Here is an 18,243-nt window from a genome sequence, read left to right on the forward strand (position 1 = left end):
AGTGAATGGCAGGACAAGGGCTTGAGTGACGGGGCTGGAGGGCGGGGCTTGGTGTGGGATGCAGGAGGAGGAGCAAGAGTGACGACTCAAGCAGCAAACGGAGTCAACTATTAAAAAAGGACATTATGATTTGACGGAGGGGCAAATTAATTTAACAAACCAAACATTGAAATACCGTAATAGAAGGTAAAGTAAAAACCCAAACTGGTCTGTTCATCCATACCACGGTATATAGTCAAATACAATATACCGCCCAGCTTCTCTGTTCCACTGCCCCCTGGGAAGCATTTTTTTTTACACAATATTAGACCCAAACAAGAACATAATATTTAATTGATTGTTTTTTTGACAGGGATCACATACAATGAAAAATGTACATTTCACAATACGTGTAATGCGTTATACTAGGTTTAGCTAATTCAGTAGTACAACATAATCCCAAAATGTCTCAACACACTATATTGAAAATGTGAAAAAGAAATCAAAAGATCTAACTTAATATTCTACTGTAGATCAGATTTAAAAAAGAATTGTTAAACCTTGTGACAATTGAGACATGGATTGTGTATGTGTGCCATTCAGATGGTGAATGGGCAGGACATAAAATGTAAGTGCCTTTGAACGGGGGTATGGAAGTAGGTGCCAGGTGGTTTGAGTGTGTCAAGAACTGCAATGTTGCTGGGGTTTTCACGCTCACGTTTCCGTGGGTCCTCAGATCCTCAAAAGGTTCTACAGCTGCACCATCGAGAGCATCACCGCCTGGTTGCATCACCGCCTGGTATGGCAACTGCTCGTCCTCCCACCGCAAGGCACTACAGAGGGTAGTGTGTACGGTCCAGTACATCACTGGGGCAAAGCTTCCTGCCATCCATGACTTCTATACCAGGCGGTGTCAGAAGAAGGCCCTAAAAATTGTCAGACTCCAGCCACCCTAGTCATAGACTGTTCTCTCTACTACCGCACGGCAAGTGGTACCGGAGCACCAAGTCTAGGTCCGAGTTTTCTGCTGCTCTTTAATTACTACTTATTACTTATTACTTACTTACTTTTATTTCTTATTTGTACTGCATTGTTGGTTATGGGTTCGTAAGTTACCATTTCACTGTAAGGTCTACACCTGTTGTATTCGGCTCGTGACTAATAAGATTTGATATTGATGGGGTTTCTGGCATGTTGTTAAACACCTGTCCAGGTGTTGTGAAATTCGGTTTGTGATTGCATGACAGACCCCTGGAACGTGCCCCATTATTATCAACACTCTTTACAATTGGATGTGTTGAGCAAATAACAATTAGGATAATCAGATTAGGTCATCTGTTGCCTTATTGGACCCCAATTCAGTCAGTGTGATTGACAGGAGAGATGACCAATGGGGCTGTGTTTGGACCCTCAGAATTATTACAGGGGTTCAAGAATGGATATAGTTTCTCAGTGAAGGTACAACCAGTGAAAGAGTAGATATGAGACCTGTTTTCTACATCATAAAAGGAGATCTGACCCTCCTCGTAATCTACAAACACCCCCACCTTCTGGGGTTTCTGACTCAGGAAGAGGGGGATAGGGGGTGTGTCCATGATCTCGTACTTATTCTCACCCTTCATATTCACAGCCCAGAGTCCAGCATCTGGGCTTTTAACTGTTGGGCCCTTCCTGATGATGGACTCTCTGGCCACGCCTACCTCCCACTCAATCTTCCCTCTAACCTGAACCTCAAAGTAGAATCTCCCTGAGGAGAAGCCCTTCTTTCCCAGGACCGATAGATAACGTCCAAACCTCTTTGGGTTGTCAGGGATATTCTGCCGTATGTCTCCATAGCTCACTTGTTTCCTGTTCTTAGAAACAATGAGCTTGGGGTGTGCTGTATCAGGATCCAGAGTCACATTCACTGACCACTGCTGTATCATCTTCAGCTCAGCATTACACAACTTCTCCATCTCATTATGAAGCATCTCCTCCAGCTGAGAAAGAGCTCTCCTCACAGTTCCTACATGCAGATCCCTGTGAACACTGATCTCAGACCAGTCCTTGATTGGGGATGGGGAGTTCTGGTGGAGGTGGTCCAGCTCAGTGCCTCTCCTCAGCAGCTCACTGATTTCCTGCTCCAGTTTTTCAATGAGCCCTTCAGCCTGCCTCTGAGCTTCTTTCTGCTTCTCCTCAACCACCTCAATGAGCTCTGCCTGACTTCTCTCAATGGAGCGCACCAGAGCAGTGAAGACCTCCACACTTCCTGCTATCTCTCTCTCTGCACCTCTCTGGCTGAGCTTTTCTGAGAGTTTGATCTCCTTAACCTTCTGCAGTCGCTCCTGGACCATCTGCTGCACTTGTGCTACTTCTCCAGGCTTGGAAGAGGACTCCTCTCTGTCTGAGACCTTCATCCTCTTAAAATGATCTGCAACATCTCTGAGTGTTGTGTTGGTTTTTAGGTCAGGTCTTCTGTTGAATGTGTCCTTACACAGTGGACACTGGCACAGGGCAGTGCTGTTCCAGTATTCACTGATACAGGCCTTGCAGAAGTTGTGTCCACATGGAATAGAGACTGGCTCAGTGAACACATCCAGACAGATAGAGCACAGGAACTGCTCTTCAGACAGGACATTGCTGGAGGTGGACATTTCTGAAACCTAATAGAAGACCATAGAGTTAGAAATGTAGCTGTCTTCATTTTAGTGTTTTACTGCCCCCTGCTGTACTGGAGTGTCTGTTCAGGTATATGATTTATTGATTGATCCCTTCCACTGGCTTGGATGGAATTCTGTGATCCCTCCCTAACCCAGAACAAGTCCCACCCACTAGACTACTTTAAAATGCTACATGCCATCACAGGCATTTGTACAGTGGCAAGAAAAAGTATATGAACCCTTTGGAATTACCTGGATTTCTACATAAATTGATCATAACATTTGATCTGATCTTCATCTAAGTCACAACAATAGACACACACACAGTCTTCTTAAACTAATAACACACTTATGCTTTCATGTCTGTATTGAACACACCGTGTAAACATTCACAATGTAGGATGGAAAAACGAAATGAGCCCTTTAAGTTAATAACAGGTTGACCCTTCTTTGGCAGCAATAACCCCAACCAAACCTTTTCTGTTGCGCATTAGACCTGCACAACGGTCAGGAGGAATTTTGGACCATTCATCTTCACAAAACTATTTCAGTTCAGCAATATTCTTAGGATGTCTGGTGTGAACCGCTCTCGAGGTCATGCCACAGCATTTTAAATTGTATTGATTTCAGGACTGACTGGGACACTCCAGAAGGCATATTTTATTATGTTGAAGCTATTCTGTTGTTGATTTACTTTTGTGTTTTGGGTTTTTGTTGTGGTGCATCACCCAGCTTCTGATGAGCTTCAATTGGAGGACAGATAACATTACATTGTCCTGCAAAATGTCTTGATAAACTTGGGAATACATTTTTCTGTCTGATGGCAAGCTGTCCAGGCCCTGAGGCAGCAAAGCAGCCCCAAACCATGATGCGCCCTCCACCATACTTTACAGTTGGGAGGAGGTTTTGATGTTGGTGTGCTGTGCCTTTTTTTTCTCCACACATAGTGTTGTGTGTTCCTTCCAAACAACTCAACTGTAGTTTCATCTGTCCACATAATATTTTGCCAGAAGCGCTGTGGAACATCCAGATGCTCTTTTGCGAACTTCAGATGCAATGTTTTTTTCGGACAGCAGTGGCTTCTTCCGTGGTGTCCTCCCATGCACACTGTTCTTGTTTAGTGTTTTACGTATCGTAGACTCGTCAGAGATATTAGCATGTTCCAGAGATTTCTGTAAGTCTTTAGCTGACACTCTAGGATTCTTCTTAACCTCATTGAACATTCTGCTCTGTGCTCTTGCAGTCATCTTTGCAGGACGGACTCTCCTGTAGCAACAGTGCTGAACTTTCTCCATTTATAGACATTCTGTCTTACTGTGGACTGATGAACATCAAGGCTTTTAGAGATACTTTTGTAACCCTTTCCAGCTTCATGCAAGTCAACAATTCTTAAGTCTTCTGAGATCGCTTCTGTTCGAGACATGGTTCCCATCAGGCAATGCTTCTTGTGAATAGCAAACTCAAGTTTTGCAGATTTTTTTTTTTTATAGGGCAGGGCAGCTCTAACCAACATTTCCAATCTCATTGATTGGACTCCAGGTTAGCTGACTCCTGACTCCAGTTATCTTTTGGAGAAGTCATTAGCCTAGGGGTTCACATACTTTTTCCAACCTACACTGTGAATGTTTAAATTATGTATTCAATATAGACAATACAAATACAATAATTGGTGTGTTAGTGTGCTTAAACTAATATGTTCATCTATTGTTGTGATGAAGATCAGATCAGATTTGATGACTAATTTATGCAGAAATCCAGGTCATTCCAAAGGATTCACATACTTTTTCTTGCCACTGTACAGTGCCTTGCGAAAGTATTCGGCCCCCTTGAACTTTGCGACCTTTTGCCACATTTCAGGCTTCAAACATAAAGATATAAAACTGTATTTTTTTGTGAAGAATCAACAACAAGTGGGACACAATCATGAAGTGGAATGACATTTATTGGATATTTAAAACTTTTTTAACAAATCAAAAACTGAAAAATTGGGCGTGCAAAATTATTCAGCCCCCTTAAGTTAATACTTTGTAGCGCCACCTTTTGCTGCGATTACAGCTGTAAGTCGCTTGGGGTATGTCTCTATCAGTTTTGCACATCGAGAGACTGACATTTTTCCCATTCCTCCTTGCAAAACAGCTCGAGCTCAGTGAGGTTGGATGGAGAGCATTTGTGAACAGCAGTTTTCAGTTCTTTCCACAGATTCTCGATTGGATTCAGGTCTGGACTTTGACTTGGCCATTCTAACACCTAGATATGTTTATTTTTGAACCATTCCATTGTAGATTATGCTTTATGTTTTGGATCATTGTCTTGTTGGAAGACAAATCTCTGTCCAAGTCTCAGGTCTTTTGCAGACTCCATCAGGTTTTCTTCCAGAATGGTGCTGTATTTGGCTCCATCCATCTTCCCATCAATTTTAACCGTCTTCCCTGTCCCTGCTGAAGACAAGCAGGCCCAAACCATGATGCTGCCACCACCATGTTTGACAGTGGGGATGGTGTGATGAGCTGTGTTGCTTTTACGCCAAACATAACGTTTTGCATTGTTGCCAAAAAGTTCAATTTTGGTTTCATCTCACCAGAGCACCTTCTTCCACATGTTTGGTGTCTCTCCCAGGTGGATTGTGGCAAACTTTAAACGACACTTTTTATGGATATCTTTAAGAAATGGCTTTCTTCTTGCCACTCTTCCATAAAGGCCAGATTTGTGCAATATACGACTGATTGTTGTCCTATGGACAGAGTCTCCCACCTCAGCTGTAGATCTCTGCAGTTCATCCAGAGTGATCATGGGCCTCTTGGCTGCATCTCTGATCAGTCTTCTCCTTGTATGAGCTGAAAGTTTAGAGGGACGGCCAGGTCTTGGTAGATTTGCAGTGGTCTGATACTCCTTCCATTTCAATATTATCACTTGCACAGTGCTCCTTGGGATGTTTAAAGCTTGGGAAATCTTTTTGTATCCAAATCCGGCTTTAAACTTCTTCACAACAGTATCTCGGACCTGCCTGGTGTGTTCCTTGTTCTTCTTGCGCTTTTAACAGATCTCTGAGACTATCACAGTGCAGGTGCATTTATACGGAGACTTGATTACACACAGGTGGATTGTATTTATCATCATTAGTCATTTAGGTCAACATTGGATCGTTCAGAGATCCTCACTGAACTTCTGGAGAGAGTTTGCTGCACTGAAAGTAAAGGGGCTGAATAATTTTGCACGCCCAATTTTTCAGTTTTTGTTTTGTTAAAAAAGTTTGAAATATCCAATAAATGTCGTTCCACTTCATGATTGTGTCCCACTTGTTGTTGATTCTTCACAAAAAAATACAGTTTTATATCTTTGTTTGAAGCCTGAAATGTGGCAGAAGGTCGCAAAGTTCAAGGGGGCCGAATACTTTCGCAAGGCACTGTATCTGTAAATAATCTGGGTTTTCCCCCTTTCCATCTGTGGAGCTCCATATCTATAAAATGACTTCCTTGAATGAGTCAGCGTTGGATAGAAATTCACTATTTGAATGCTAATTATATCTTTAGATGCTAAGACGAGTGTATGTAGTTCTACCCATACAATATTTATTCAGTGTTCCACAGACAGGCGATGCTTTTAATCCAGAGTAGGTAGAGACCAGAGATCCAGGATGTGTGTTTTTTTTGACCTACTCTTGTATATTATGGAACACATTTAGTATTTACATGTGGAGAAGTAACTTTAAACGTATTTGTAACATTGTCAATTATCAGATTGTAGTCTGAATTTAACAGAGATCACAGAAAGAACAATACTTATTAAAATAATAATCACCAATGTCCAGGTTAATATTTGTGTTTCTGTACGTACCTGGGTGTGTTTCCTGCTCCTCGTTGCTCTACACAGTCCACCTTCTGTCAAGAGGGGAGAGTTATGCAGTTGTACTTTCACTTTAGCAAAAAGGTATCTCTCAACTCCTCCCTGTTCTGGACAGAACTTAACTGTTGCACTTTCTCTGCTTGGCTTAGTTTGGTTTATTTGACAATTAATTTTGTTTTGGTAAAGGAAAACTAGCTGTTTGTGTTCAAGTCATGTATAAATGTATCAAAGCCCAGTGTTGGTCCAGTCAACATGTCTGTTTCTTCCTGTGTCTCAGATGGCACCAGGGCCTGTATGTATTTTAAGCCTAGGTGCTGGGAGGTAGAGGGAGGTGGAGGGAACAGCCAGATCTAGAGGTCAGTGTGGGTCTCAGATGGCACCAGGGCCTGTATGTATTTTAAGCCTAGGTGCTGGGAGGTAGAGGGAGGTGGAGGGAACAGCCAGATATAGAGGTCAGTGTGGGTCTCAGATTACTACAATGCACTGCTGCAGTAACCCCTCTGTTCCACTGCCCTCTGGGATGCATCGTCCTTATAAACAATTTTAGACTCATAAAAACAAGAACAACACATTTATTCACTGTATTTATGTTTAGTTGACATTGACCACATACAATGAAAACTCACAAGAAATTGGATGCATTGTACTAGATTTGGATAATTCAGGACATACTCCCAAATGAATCCAAACAACGTCTCAACACACTATACTGAAACATGGGGAAAATAAATGGGAACAAAGACACCAACTAAAACATATTCTACTGTAGATCAGATTCCAAGCATTATCCTCTGATTTTAACACCAAAACCATATCAAACATCATGGTCTAAACAGGCCGCAAAGAAGTCATGCTGCACAAATGAACCAATCATTGACCACCACGTTAGATACATTGCAGTCATGCTTCATATTATAATATCTTATTGATGTGGTTTCTGACATGATGTTAAACACCTAGATGTTATGAAATTTGGTGTACGACTACTTGGCAGACCCCTTGAAAAACGGCCCAATATTATCAGCACTTCTGCCTTATTGGACATCAATTCAGTCAGTGTGATTGACAGGAGAGATGACCAATGGGGCTGAGTTTGGACCCTCCTCATTATCACAGGGGTTCAAGTATGGATATAGCTTCTCAGTGAAGGTACAACCAGTGAAAGAGTAGATATGAGACCTGTTTTCTACATCATTAAAGGAGATCTGACCCTCCTCGTAATCCACAAACACCCCCACCTTCTGGGGTTTCTGACTCAGGAAGAGGGGGATAGGGGGTGTGTCCTTGGCTATATACTTATTCCTATTCATATACAGAGCCCAGAGTCCACCCTCAGGGCTTACAGCCGTTGGGCCCTTCCTGATGATGGACTCTCTGGCCACTCCTACCTGCCATTCAATCTTCCCTCTCACCTGAACCTCAAAGTAGAATCTCCCTGAGGAGAAGCCCTCCTTTCCCAGGACCGATAGATAACATTCAAACCTCTCTGGAAGGTCAGGGAGAATCTGCCGTATGTCTCCATAGCTCACTTGTTTCCTGTCCTCCGACACAATGAGCTTGCAGTGTGCTGTATCAGGATCCAGAGTCACATCCACTGACCACTGCTGTAACCTCCTCAGCTCAGGATCCTGTCGCTCCTGGACCATCTGCTGCACTTGTGCTACTTCTCCAGGCTTGGAAGAGGACTCCTCTCTGTCTGAGACCTTCATCCTCTTAAAATGATCTGCAACTTCTCTGAGTGTTGTGTTGGTTTTTAGGGCAGGTCTTCTGTTGAATGTGTCCTTACACAGTGGACACTGGCACAGGGCAGTGGTGTTCCAGTATTCACTGATACAGGCCTTGCAGAAGTTGTGTCCACATGGAATAGAGACTGGCTCAGTGAACACATCCAGACAGATAGAGCACAGGAACTGCTCTTCAGACAGGACATTGCTGGAGGTGGACATTTCTGAAACCTAATAGAAGACCACAGAGTTAGAAATGTAGCTGTCTTCATTTTAGAGTTTTACTGTCCCCTGCTGTACTGGAGTATTTGTTCAGGAATATGATTTATTGGTTGATCCCTTCCACTGGCTTGGATGGAATTCTGTGATCCCTCCCTAACCCAGAACAAGTCCCACCCACTAGACTGCTTTAGTTTACAGAATGGCAATAAAAGGACAGCCACAGAGTTAGATATATCCTGTTAGAGGTCGTAGCAAAAAGTAGATTTATACCTTAATAGACATTGATACCCAATTATGAGAGGGCCATAAACAATAACTAATACTGCTGCATATGGTTAAATCTCACCTTCCTGGTAAAAATGGTTTTAGTTGCTGAGGTGTAGTCATTGACTTTTGAGGACACAAGCTCAAGTACATAGTAGAAAAATGATGCTAACATTTGAATTTTTTTTAAATTGAACCTTTATTTAACTATTCAAGTCGGTTAAGATCAAATTATTTTGGACTCCCGATCACAGCCGGTTGTGATACAGCCCGGAATTGAATCAGGGTCTGTAGTGACACCTCTAGCACTGAGATGCAGTGCCTTTAGAACGCTGTGCCACTAGGGTCTGTAGTGACACCTCTAGCACTGAGATGCCTTTAGAACGCTGTGCCACTAGGGTCTGTAGTGACACCTCTAGCACTGAGATGCAGTGTCTTAGACCTCTGAATCAGGGTCTGTAGTGACACCTCTAGCACTGAGATGCAGTGTCTTAGACCTCTGAACCAGGGTCTGTAGTGACACCTCTAGCACTGAGATGCCTTTAGAACGCTGTGCCACTAGGGTCTGTAGTGACACCTCTAGCACTGAGATGCCTTTAGAACGCTGTGCCACTAGGGTCTGTAGTGACACCTCTAGCACTGAGATGCAGTGCCTTTAGAACGCTGTGCCACTAGGGTCTGTAGTGACACCTCTAGCACTGAGATGCCTTTAGAACGCTGTGCCACTAGGGTCTGTAGTGACACCTCTAGCACTGAGATGCAGTGTCTTAGACCTCTGAACCAGGGTCTGTAGTGACACCTCTAGCACTGAGATGCCTTTAGAACGCTGTGCCACTAGGGTCTGTAGTGACACCTCTAGCACTGAGATGCAGTGTCTTTAGAATGCTGTGCCACTAGGGTCTGTAGTGACACCTCTAGCACTGAGATGCAGTGCCTTTAGAACGCTGTGCCACTAGGGTCTGTAGTGACACCTCTAGCACTGAGATGCAGTGTCTTTAGAATGCTGTGCCACTAGGGTCTGTAGTGACACCTCTAGCACTGAGATGCAGTGTCTTAGACCTCTGAATCAGGGTCTGTAGTGACACCTCTAGCACTGAGATGCAGTGTCTTTAGAATGCTGTGCCACTAGGGTCTGTAGTGACACCTCTAGCACTGAGATGCAGTGCCTTTAGAACGCTGTGCCACTAGGGTCTGTAGTGACACCTCTAGCACTGAGATGCAGTGCCTTTAGAATGCTGTGCCACTAGGGTCTGTAGTGACACCTCTAGCACTGAGATGCAGTGTCTTTAGAATGCTGTGCCACTAGGGTCTGTAGTGACACCTCTAGCACTGAGATGCAGTGCCTTTAGAATGCTGTGCCACTAGGGTCTGTAGTGACACCTCTAGCACTGAGATGCAGTGTCTTTATAATGCTGTGCCACTAGGGTCTGTAGTGACACCTCTAGCACTGAGATGCAGTGTCTTTAGAATGCTGTGCCACTAGGGTCTGTAGTGACACCTCTAGCACTGAGATGCAGTGTCTTTAGAATGCTGTGCCACTAGGGTCTGTAGTGACACCTCTAGCACTGAGATGCAGTGCCTTTAGAACGCTGTGCCACTAGGGTCTGTAGTGACACCTCTAGCACTGAGATGCAGTGTCTTAGACCTCTGAATCAGGGTCTGTAGTGACACCTCTAGCACTGAGATGCCTTTAGAACGCTGTGCCACTAGGGTCTGTAGTGACACCTCTAGCACTGAGATGCAGTGCCTTTAGAACGCTGTGCCACCAGGGTCTGTAGTGACACCTCTAGCACTGAGATGCAGTGCCTTTAGAACGCTGTGCCACTAGGGTCTGTAGTGACACCTCTAGCACTGAGATGCAGTGTCTTTAGAATGCTGTGCCACTAGGGTCTGTAGTGACACCTCTAGCACTGAGATGCAGTGTCTTAGACCTCTGAACCAGGGTCTGTAGTGACACCTCTAGCACTGAGATGCAGTGTCTTAGACCTCTGAATCAGGGTCTGTAGTGACACCTCTAGCACTGAGATGCAGTGTCTTAGACCTCTGAATCAGGGTCTGTAGTGACACCTCTAGCACTGAGATGCCTTTAGAACGCTGTGCCACTAGGGTCTGTAGTGACACCTCTAGCACTGAGATGCCTTTAGAACGCTGTGCCACTAGGGAGCCCAGGTAAATATCATGTTATGTAGCTCCTATTCAACCAAAGTGGTTGAATGGGGCCTGAAATGACTGATATGCCTTCTAAATATAGTAATAATTAAATGATCTATTGACTAACTATATGATTTCACCTTCCTTATAACTATAAAATAATATATTTTGTGAAAGTACAATATGGCACCATTTTCATAGAACTGATGATAGTGAATGGTCTTCCCTGCTGGCTCTGAGCAATGCACAGATGCCATTTAAATGCCTGCCGACTTGTAGCAACTTCCGCTTTAAGTACAAAGTGATGTTTGTCCCTCTGTGACCAAGAGAAAGTGGTCTTGTTTCAGTTCTACAAAATGGTTTTGTATTTTTTCATGTTGGTTGGTCTTACTCTGTGTGAACATCACAGCGTTTGGGGCTGTGACCTACTGAGCCAGAGGAGATCAGTCCTTTGTTTGAATAGGTCCTGTTTTTTGGTCTCACTCCTTCAGCTATTGAGTGGAACGGGACAACCTTAATGCTTTTTTGTAAATCCTTCCATTTGTTTCTAAACCCTCCACAGACACATCTACAAGCCAAAAACATTCAGGACAAATCCAAAACCCAAGTAAGTCCCTGATGTCAGGACTTTGTCTCTAGCAGGTCTTAGAGGGTGCACGTGGAACCTCTTATCTTTGGCATTGGGGAGTGTCATGGAGGGCCAGCTCCATTTTAAAGTAGTTGGTACATTTTCTTCTTTCCTGTTTTTGAGGGGTTGTAGAGCCAATGTTGGTGATTTACTGCCACCTTCCACGCTGGACTGTCTGCTCAGTAGTGTCTGATCCCTTCAACTGATCTGGATGGAGTTATCTGATCTCTCCCTAACCCACAGCAAGTCCCACTCCGTTGACTACTTTAAAATGTTGCACGCTATCGGTCACAGGCATTTGTCCCAAGTGCCAAACCTTTTCTCACTCTGTGGAGGAACCGAATATTCGTATAGCTCACCTTAGATCGTTCATAACCTTGTGGCACCAGACTGATTGCTGCGTTCACCATTCTGTTTTACTGCACGTATAAGTCTGGGCTTTCTCCAACAGAAGGGTGTTTGGACCAGCCATTTTCTTTCTTATTCCAATCAGCTTCCTCCTTAGAAATAGGGGGTGTATATGGGACAAAAACCCACGCAACCATATAGTGTGCTTTGAATTAGGCCGTCCTCTGATTGAATGGAACGTGTGATCCAATCGCTGACAAGTAGTTTTGAATTATACCTGCCGTTATAGACATGTACTCAAACTGTTTAAATTAATTAATTGTTAATTAACTGGTAATTCAACCAATATGGTTGGACTTTAGAGCCCTGGTTGGCATAGAGTCAAGTCTACAAAACCTTGTGGATTTTATTCATAACGGATTCTAGTTTTGGGAACAGAAAATTGTAGTGAAATCAGATTTTCATCTATGAAAACGTTTTGCTGAATGTCAACCCAGTTTCAGATATGGTAAGGAGATGAAGCCCCTAGTGGATGTGACAGGTTGTCCTCTAGTATTCAAATAGCGAATTTCAGTATAAGGCTTTATCGTTCCAGGAAGGACATTTTATGGTTATGGATGCACTATAGATGTGATAAGGAGAACGGGGATGGATCACATATAGAGGATATCCTCACGTTTGTTATGGGCTTCCTGTCCTGACCATATTTGGTAAGAAGAGGAAGTCCAGTGATAAGGCAGACAAGAGGAGCAACATGATGGATGAAACGTCCAATCTGTATACAGGTTGAAAGGTTGTCAATGAGTCAAGTCAAAACTTAGTGGACCTTTTTCATAACAAGTTTTGGGAACAGAAAATTGTATGGAGATCTGTGAAAAAACATCAACCCACTTTCAGTTTCCTTCTGCCTTGCACTGGACCTCTTCTTACCAAATATGGTCAGGGCAGGAAGCCCCTAGCAGTTGTGATAAGTCAGCGTTTTCCATGTCTGTCTGTGGAGCAACTATAACATGAAAGGACTTCCTGGAATTAGCCAAAATGACATAGGAATTCCCTATTTGAACACTACATTTATCTTTATATGGTAAGACGTGTGTATGTACATGTAGTTCTACCGAAATGATATTGATTCAGTTTTCCACAGACAGACCCTGCTTTTAATACAGAGTAGTAAGATAAAATAATATACTTACTATGACTGAGGTGGTTGTCCCACCTAGCTATTTTAAGATGAATTCACTAACTGTGACTCACTGGATAAGAGCGTCTGCTAAATGACTTAAATGTAAACGTTTTCACATTTTGGATAAGTTCACATTTTGGATAAGTTCACATTTTGGATAAGTTCACATTTTGGATAAGTTCACATTTTGGATAAGTTCACATTTTGGATAAGTTCACATTTTGGATAAGTTCACATTTTGGATAAGTTCACATTTTGGATAAGATAAGTTCACATTTTGGATAAGATAAGTTCACATTTTGGATAAGATAAGTTCACATTTTGGATAAGTTCACATTTTGGATAAGTTCACGTTTTGGATAAGTGACATTTAACATACTTGTAACATTGTCAATTCACAAATTTATTCCAGATTTTTTTTTTAAACAAATCTGAAGTAAAAACAGAACAGGTGAGAAACACAAAGCAGTGTGATTACGGAGTAAATAATCCAGGTTAATCTCTTTCTCTACTTACCTGGGGGGAGGGGGTCCCTTTTTGTCTTGACAGAAGGTTGACTGTGTCGCTGAGTTGCTGTGTGTAGAACGATGAGGAGCAGGAGAGTTATTGCACTTTATACTTCCACTTTCACAATCAGATATGGCCAGTCAATCAAATCAACGTTTATTAGGCACGTGCACACAGTACAGTGAAACGCTCGCTAACTCTTCTCAAAAATGCTGTACAATATCATTCAAAAATCAAATGCCAAATACAAAAGCCCCAAAAATAACAAGTAGTAATAAAAAGTAGAAGGAAAAACTAGTATGAGAAGTATGTACATATTGTATCTGTGATTTATCAAAATGGAGACTTTAATACAAGTAGTGAAGTGACTTGTTACTGCAGCTTCAGTAAACAGCAGTTGAAACCAGAGGAGCACTGTCTCCTAGTCTGCTGTGTTCTGTTGCTGCTGGTCTGCCCGTCATCTGTCCACCAAACCAGAGGAGCACTGTCTCCTAGTCTGCTGTGTTCTGTTGCTGCTGGTCTGCCCGTCATCTGTCCACCAAACCAGAGGTGTTAGGCTAGGTAAACTGCCACTGACTCGACATGACGTTGTGAATGTATTTTCCCTTCCATTTACAAGCTGAATTGCAATAAACATGATGCACACATAGTATTACATATAATGAATGCTGTTTTATTTGATGGTTACCAGGTTGACCTCGTGTAAAGGGTCAGGCTGGGGTTGGAGGCCAGGGGTCAAGGTTGACCGTAATAAATAAAATGGGTTGGTATCTCTCTACCCAGGGCCATCTGGCAGCGCTGCTGGGGTTACGGTTCTGAGTCAGGTGCTGAACCCAAACAAACCACTCATCCTAATCCCCCTAACCCTATCTAAAGTACACACATGATTTCTCCTGCTTCTGCTCTCTCTTTCTGTCCCTCTATCTCTGTTCCTCACTATCTTTTTTTCTCTCCCTCTATCTCTCTATTGCTATCTTGATTTGTAGGTATTTCTCTCCTAGGTTCTACTCTCTCTGCTCAGCTGGTATTTCTCTCCTAGGTTATTCTCTCTCTGCTCAGCTGGTATTTCTCTCTTAGCTGAGCAGAGAGAGAAGAACCTGATTCCCCTCTTTCTTGCCATCTAACATCTCTTTCTCTCTCTCTCCTTGTTATTCCCTCATTCCCCTCCTTGTCCTCCGTTGTCTCTCATTGTTATTCCCTCATTCCCCTCCCTGTCCTCCGTTGTCTCTCCTTGTTATTCCCTCATTCCCCTCCCTGTCCTCTTGTCTCTCCTTGTTATTCCCTCATTCCCCTCCCTGTCCTCCGTTGTCTCTCCTTGTTATTCCCTCATTCCCCTCCCTGTCCTCTGTTGTCTCTCCTTGTTATTCCCTCATTCCCCTCCCTGTCCTCCGTTGTCTCTCCTTGTTATTCCCTCATTCCCCTCCCTGTCCTCCGTTCTCTCCTTGTTATTCCCTCATTCCCCTCCCTGTCCTCCGTTGTCTCTCCTTGTTATTCCCTCATTCCCCTCCCTGTCCTCTGTTGTCTCTCCTTGTTATTCCCTCATTCCCCTCCCTGTCCTCTATTGTCTCTCCTTGTTATTCCCTCATTCCCCTCCCTGTCCTCCGTTGTCTCTCCTTGTTATTCCCTCATTCCCCTCCCTGTCCTCCGTTGTCTCTCCTTGTTATTCCCTCATTCCCCTCCCTGTCCTCCGTTGTCTCTCCTTGTTATTCCATCATTCCCCTCCCTGTCCTCTGTTGTCTCTCCTTGTTATTCCCTCATTCCCCTCCCTGTCCTCCGTTGTCTCTCTTTCTCTTCCTCCAGCTTATCTTTCCCTGGATCCCTCTTCCTACTCTCACCCTGGCTCCCGAGGTAAAGTGCTTCCCTCTATCTCTCTCTGCATCTTTCTCCATGGATAGCTCCAGAGCGTAAGGGGGGGCTTCAGTCCTCCAGTAGGCCCAGACAGTGCTCTCAAACCTGGATTAGACTAGGCTGAGTGGCCCCCTGGAGCTCTGGAGTCTTTCTCTTGCTATACCTTAGGACAGCATACACTCACACACTAAGTCTACTGCCACTAGTGGGATTGTCCTGGCATCTAGTAGTGTGTGGATGCATAGCTTGTAGTGTCTAAGGCTGTTTCACAGGAAAGTTGGTGTGCTTGCATGGAGGCGCATGCATTAGCATATATAGTCTGTGTCTTTGTGCATGAACGTGTTGCTTATTTTGGTGTGTGTGTGTACAGTATACATGTATGTGTGTGTATGCTGGCGTGTTTTCTTGTTCCCCTGCTAAAATTTGATTGTCTCTCTCGCGCGCTCTCTCTCGTTCTCTCCCTCTCTCTCGTTCTCTCCATCTCTCTCGTTCTCTCCTGTTCTCTATCTATCTCGCTCTTGCTCTCTCTCTCTCTCTCTCTCTCCAGTCCTCAGTGCTGATAGGGTGGAGCAGATGACCAAGACCTACAATGACATTGAGGTTGTCACACATCTATTGGCTGAGGTGGGCTCTCATTGGTGCACGGTCTTTGACACATGGCGGTGATTAGTTGTCATTGATGATTCTGACCGCGTGATTGGTGGACTAACTGTTGTATGTATCATTGATTGCAGCGGGACCGGGACTTGGAGCTGGCCGCTCGGATTGGTCAGTCTCTGCTTCAGAGGAACCACCTGCTCCAGGAACGCAATGAGTCTGTGGAGGAACAGCTAGCACAGGCCCTGGACCAGGTAACACACACACACTACTGTACGCACACACACTACTGTACGCACACACACTACTGTACGCACACACACTACTGTACGCACACACACTACTGTACGCACACACACTACTGTACACACACACTACTGTACACACACACTACTGTACACACACACACTACTGTACGCACACACACACTACTGTACGCACACACACTACTGTACACACACACACACACACACTACTGGACACACACACACTACTGTACACACACACACTACTGTACGCACACACACTACTGTACACACCACACCCCCTCTGACCTCCCCTGTCCCAGGTGCACCAGCTACAACATGAGCTGGGGAAAAAGGATGAGTTGCTGCGGATGGTGGCCAGCGCTTCGGAGGAGAGTGAGACTGATTCCAGCTGCTCAACGCCGCTGCACCCCCGCCAACCCCTAGCACCAGCTGTGGCCCTCAGCCAGCTGGAGGCCCTGCAGGGGAAAATGTCTGATCTGGAAGAGGAGAACCTGGCCCTACGCTCTGAGGTATAGCTGACATGACACCTTATTTCCTAGAGTTCACTACTTTTGACCAGGACCCATAGGGTTAAGGTTAGGATAAACGGTAGGGTGATCTGATCCCAGATCTGTGGTCCGTGCCAATTCTACTCCGACTGTGCACTTTATGCGGTCCAGGCTTTTAAAGGCTTCATAGTGGGCCCCTCACACCTTACTCTAACCTCTGTACCTCTGGTCCGACCAGGCCCGTCATTTGATAGTTCCTCACACCTCACTGTAAACCCTGTGGTCTGACCAGGCCCGTCATCTGATAGTTCCTAACACCTCACTGTAAACCCTGTGGTCCGACCAGGCCCGTCATCTGATAGTTCCTAACACCTCACTGTAAACCCTATGGTCCGACCAGGCCCGTCATCTGATAGTTCCTAACACCTCACTGTAAACCCTGTGGTCCGACCAGGCCCGTCATCTGAAGACGGAGACCATCACCTTCGAGGAGAAAGAACAACAGCTGGTCAGCGACTGTGTCAAGGAGCTACGTGAGTCACATGCACTCAAACACACACACACACACACACACACACACACACACACACACACACACACACAAAAAAGGAATGAATCAGGTCAATTAACAAGTAATTAGGTTATTGATCTCTAATGATTAAAGAGCTGTGTGGGTGTGGGTTGGTTCAGGCGAGTCCAACAGTCAGATGGTGAACCTGACAGAGGAGCTGTCCCATAAGAATGAAGAGGTGATGCGACACCAGGAGGAGATTTCCCAACTCCTCTCCCAGATAGTAGAGCTCCAACACCGCGTCAAAGAGGTGAGGGGGGAGGAAGGGCACAGTTTGAAGTTGATGTTGTAGTAATACTTGTAGAGGAATAGTACTAAGGAAGTGTGTTTCCAGCTGGCCCTGGAGAAAGAGGAGCTGAGGATTCACCTACAGGCCTCGAAAGATGCCCAGAGATCACTCACTGCAGAGGTGAGTTGTCTAGCAATGAACAGTTCAATGAACTCTGACTCCATAGAAGTTCCTTAAGGTGGGCCCTTTTTCCGAACTCTCCAACATCATTTGAACCACAGCTATATGTCAGAGCAGAACTGCACCTGATAAGCAGTATGATATGGCCCAGAGTTGGAGTATTTAAAATATTATCTTGGGTTTCGTCTGCTATGTTGACACAAGCAGTGAATTTGTGTTCAATGTTATTAGCTGCATCAAGATTTAAGTTAAGGTGTTTATTACTGATGAATGAGTATGTGTGGAATACGGTCATGAAGTGTGGGTATTTAACTGTTGTGTAGCTGAACCAGCTAGCAGAGGGTTAACTGTGTTGTTGTGTAGCTGCACTAGCTAGCAGAGGGTTAACTATGTTGGTGTGTAGCTGAACCAGCTAGCATAGGGTTAACTGTTGTTGTGTAGCTGAACCAGCTAGCAGAGGGTTAACTGTGTTGTTGTGTAGCTGAACCAGCTAGCATAGGGTTAACTGTGTTGTTGTGTAGCTGAACCAGCTAGCAGAGGGTTAACTATGTTGTTGTGTAGCTGATCTAGCTA

At 44.3% G+C, this 18,243-nt stretch overlaps 3 protein-coding genes across 10 annotated transcripts in view; 1 reads left to right on the plus strand and 2 right to left on the minus strand.

Annotated features, from left to right (window-relative positions):
• The window catches only part of LOC110528741 (trafficking kinesin-binding protein 2), a 59,497-nt gene that overhangs the window by 20,290 nt on the left and 20,964 nt on the right, over positions 1–18,243 (plus strand). For 3 of the 7 annotated variants that reach the window (XR_016496998.1, XM_090239650.1, XM_090239653.1), the window contains 7 exons: positions 15,289–15,336; positions 15,884–15,960; positions 16,071–16,187; positions 16,502–16,711; positions 17,145–17,223; positions 17,381–17,511; positions 17,596–17,670. Coding sequence is in view for 5 of the 7 variants with exons in the window: in XM_090239650.1 (XP_090095776.1) it covers positions 15,289–15,336; positions 15,884–15,960; positions 16,071–16,187; positions 16,502–16,711; positions 17,145–17,223; positions 17,381–17,511; positions 17,596–17,670 (737 nt within the window). In the remaining 2 variants the exon portion in view is untranslated. Of the gene's footprint in view, positions 1–11,384; positions 11,430–15,288; positions 15,337–15,883; positions 15,961–16,070; positions 16,188–16,501; positions 16,712–17,144; positions 17,224–17,380; positions 17,512–17,595; positions 17,671–18,243 lie in introns of all 7 variants that reach the window. The other 4 variants (XR_016496999.1, XM_090239652.1, XM_090239654.1 and 1 more) reach the window with 2 other exon arrangements.
• LOC110495558 (E3 ubiquitin-protein ligase TRIM39) lies at positions 137–6,740 on the minus strand. 2 transcript variants are annotated; one of them, XM_090239666.1, is made up of 2 exons: positions 6,453–6,740; positions 137–2,621 (listed from the first exon to the last, which is right to left on the minus strand). In XM_090239666.1, exon 2 carries the CDS (start codon positions 2,610–2,612, stop codon positions 1,338–1,340), a length of 1,275 nt encoding a protein of 424 aa, XP_090095792.1. In that variant the 5' UTR covers positions 2,613–2,621; positions 6,453–6,740; the 3' UTR covers positions 137–1,337. The 2 variants fall into 2 exon arrangements, with proteins under 2 accessions (XP_090095792.1, XP_090095793.1); XM_090239667.1 differs by having other exon boundaries at positions 137–2,614; positions 6,453–6,549.
• Positions 7,033–8,574, minus strand: LOC110495563 (E3 ubiquitin-protein ligase TRIM39-like). The gene has a single exon (XM_036982409.2). It carries the CDS (start codon positions 8,405–8,407, stop codon positions 7,511–7,513), a length of 897 nt encoding a protein of 298 aa, XP_036838304.2. The 5' UTR covers positions 8,408–8,574; the 3' UTR covers positions 7,033–7,510.

Source organism: Oncorhynchus mykiss, chromosome 7, assembly GCF_057628025.1.
Source record: "Oncorhynchus mykiss isolate SJ-2025 chromosome 7, ASM5762802v1, whole genome shotgun sequence".
Lineage (NCBI taxonomy): Eukaryota > Metazoa > Chordata > Actinopteri > Salmoniformes > Salmonidae > Oncorhynchus > Oncorhynchus mykiss.

Coding starts and splice junctions, on each gene's coding strand:
- LOC110495558 (XM_090239666.1), bottom strand. CDS start 2,612: ATGTCCACCTCCAGCAATGTCCTGTCTGAAGAGCAGTTCCTGTGCTCT.
- LOC110495563 (XM_036982409.2), bottom strand. CDS start 8,407: ATGTCCACCTCCAGCAATGTCCTGTCTGAAGAGCAGTTCCTGTGCTCT.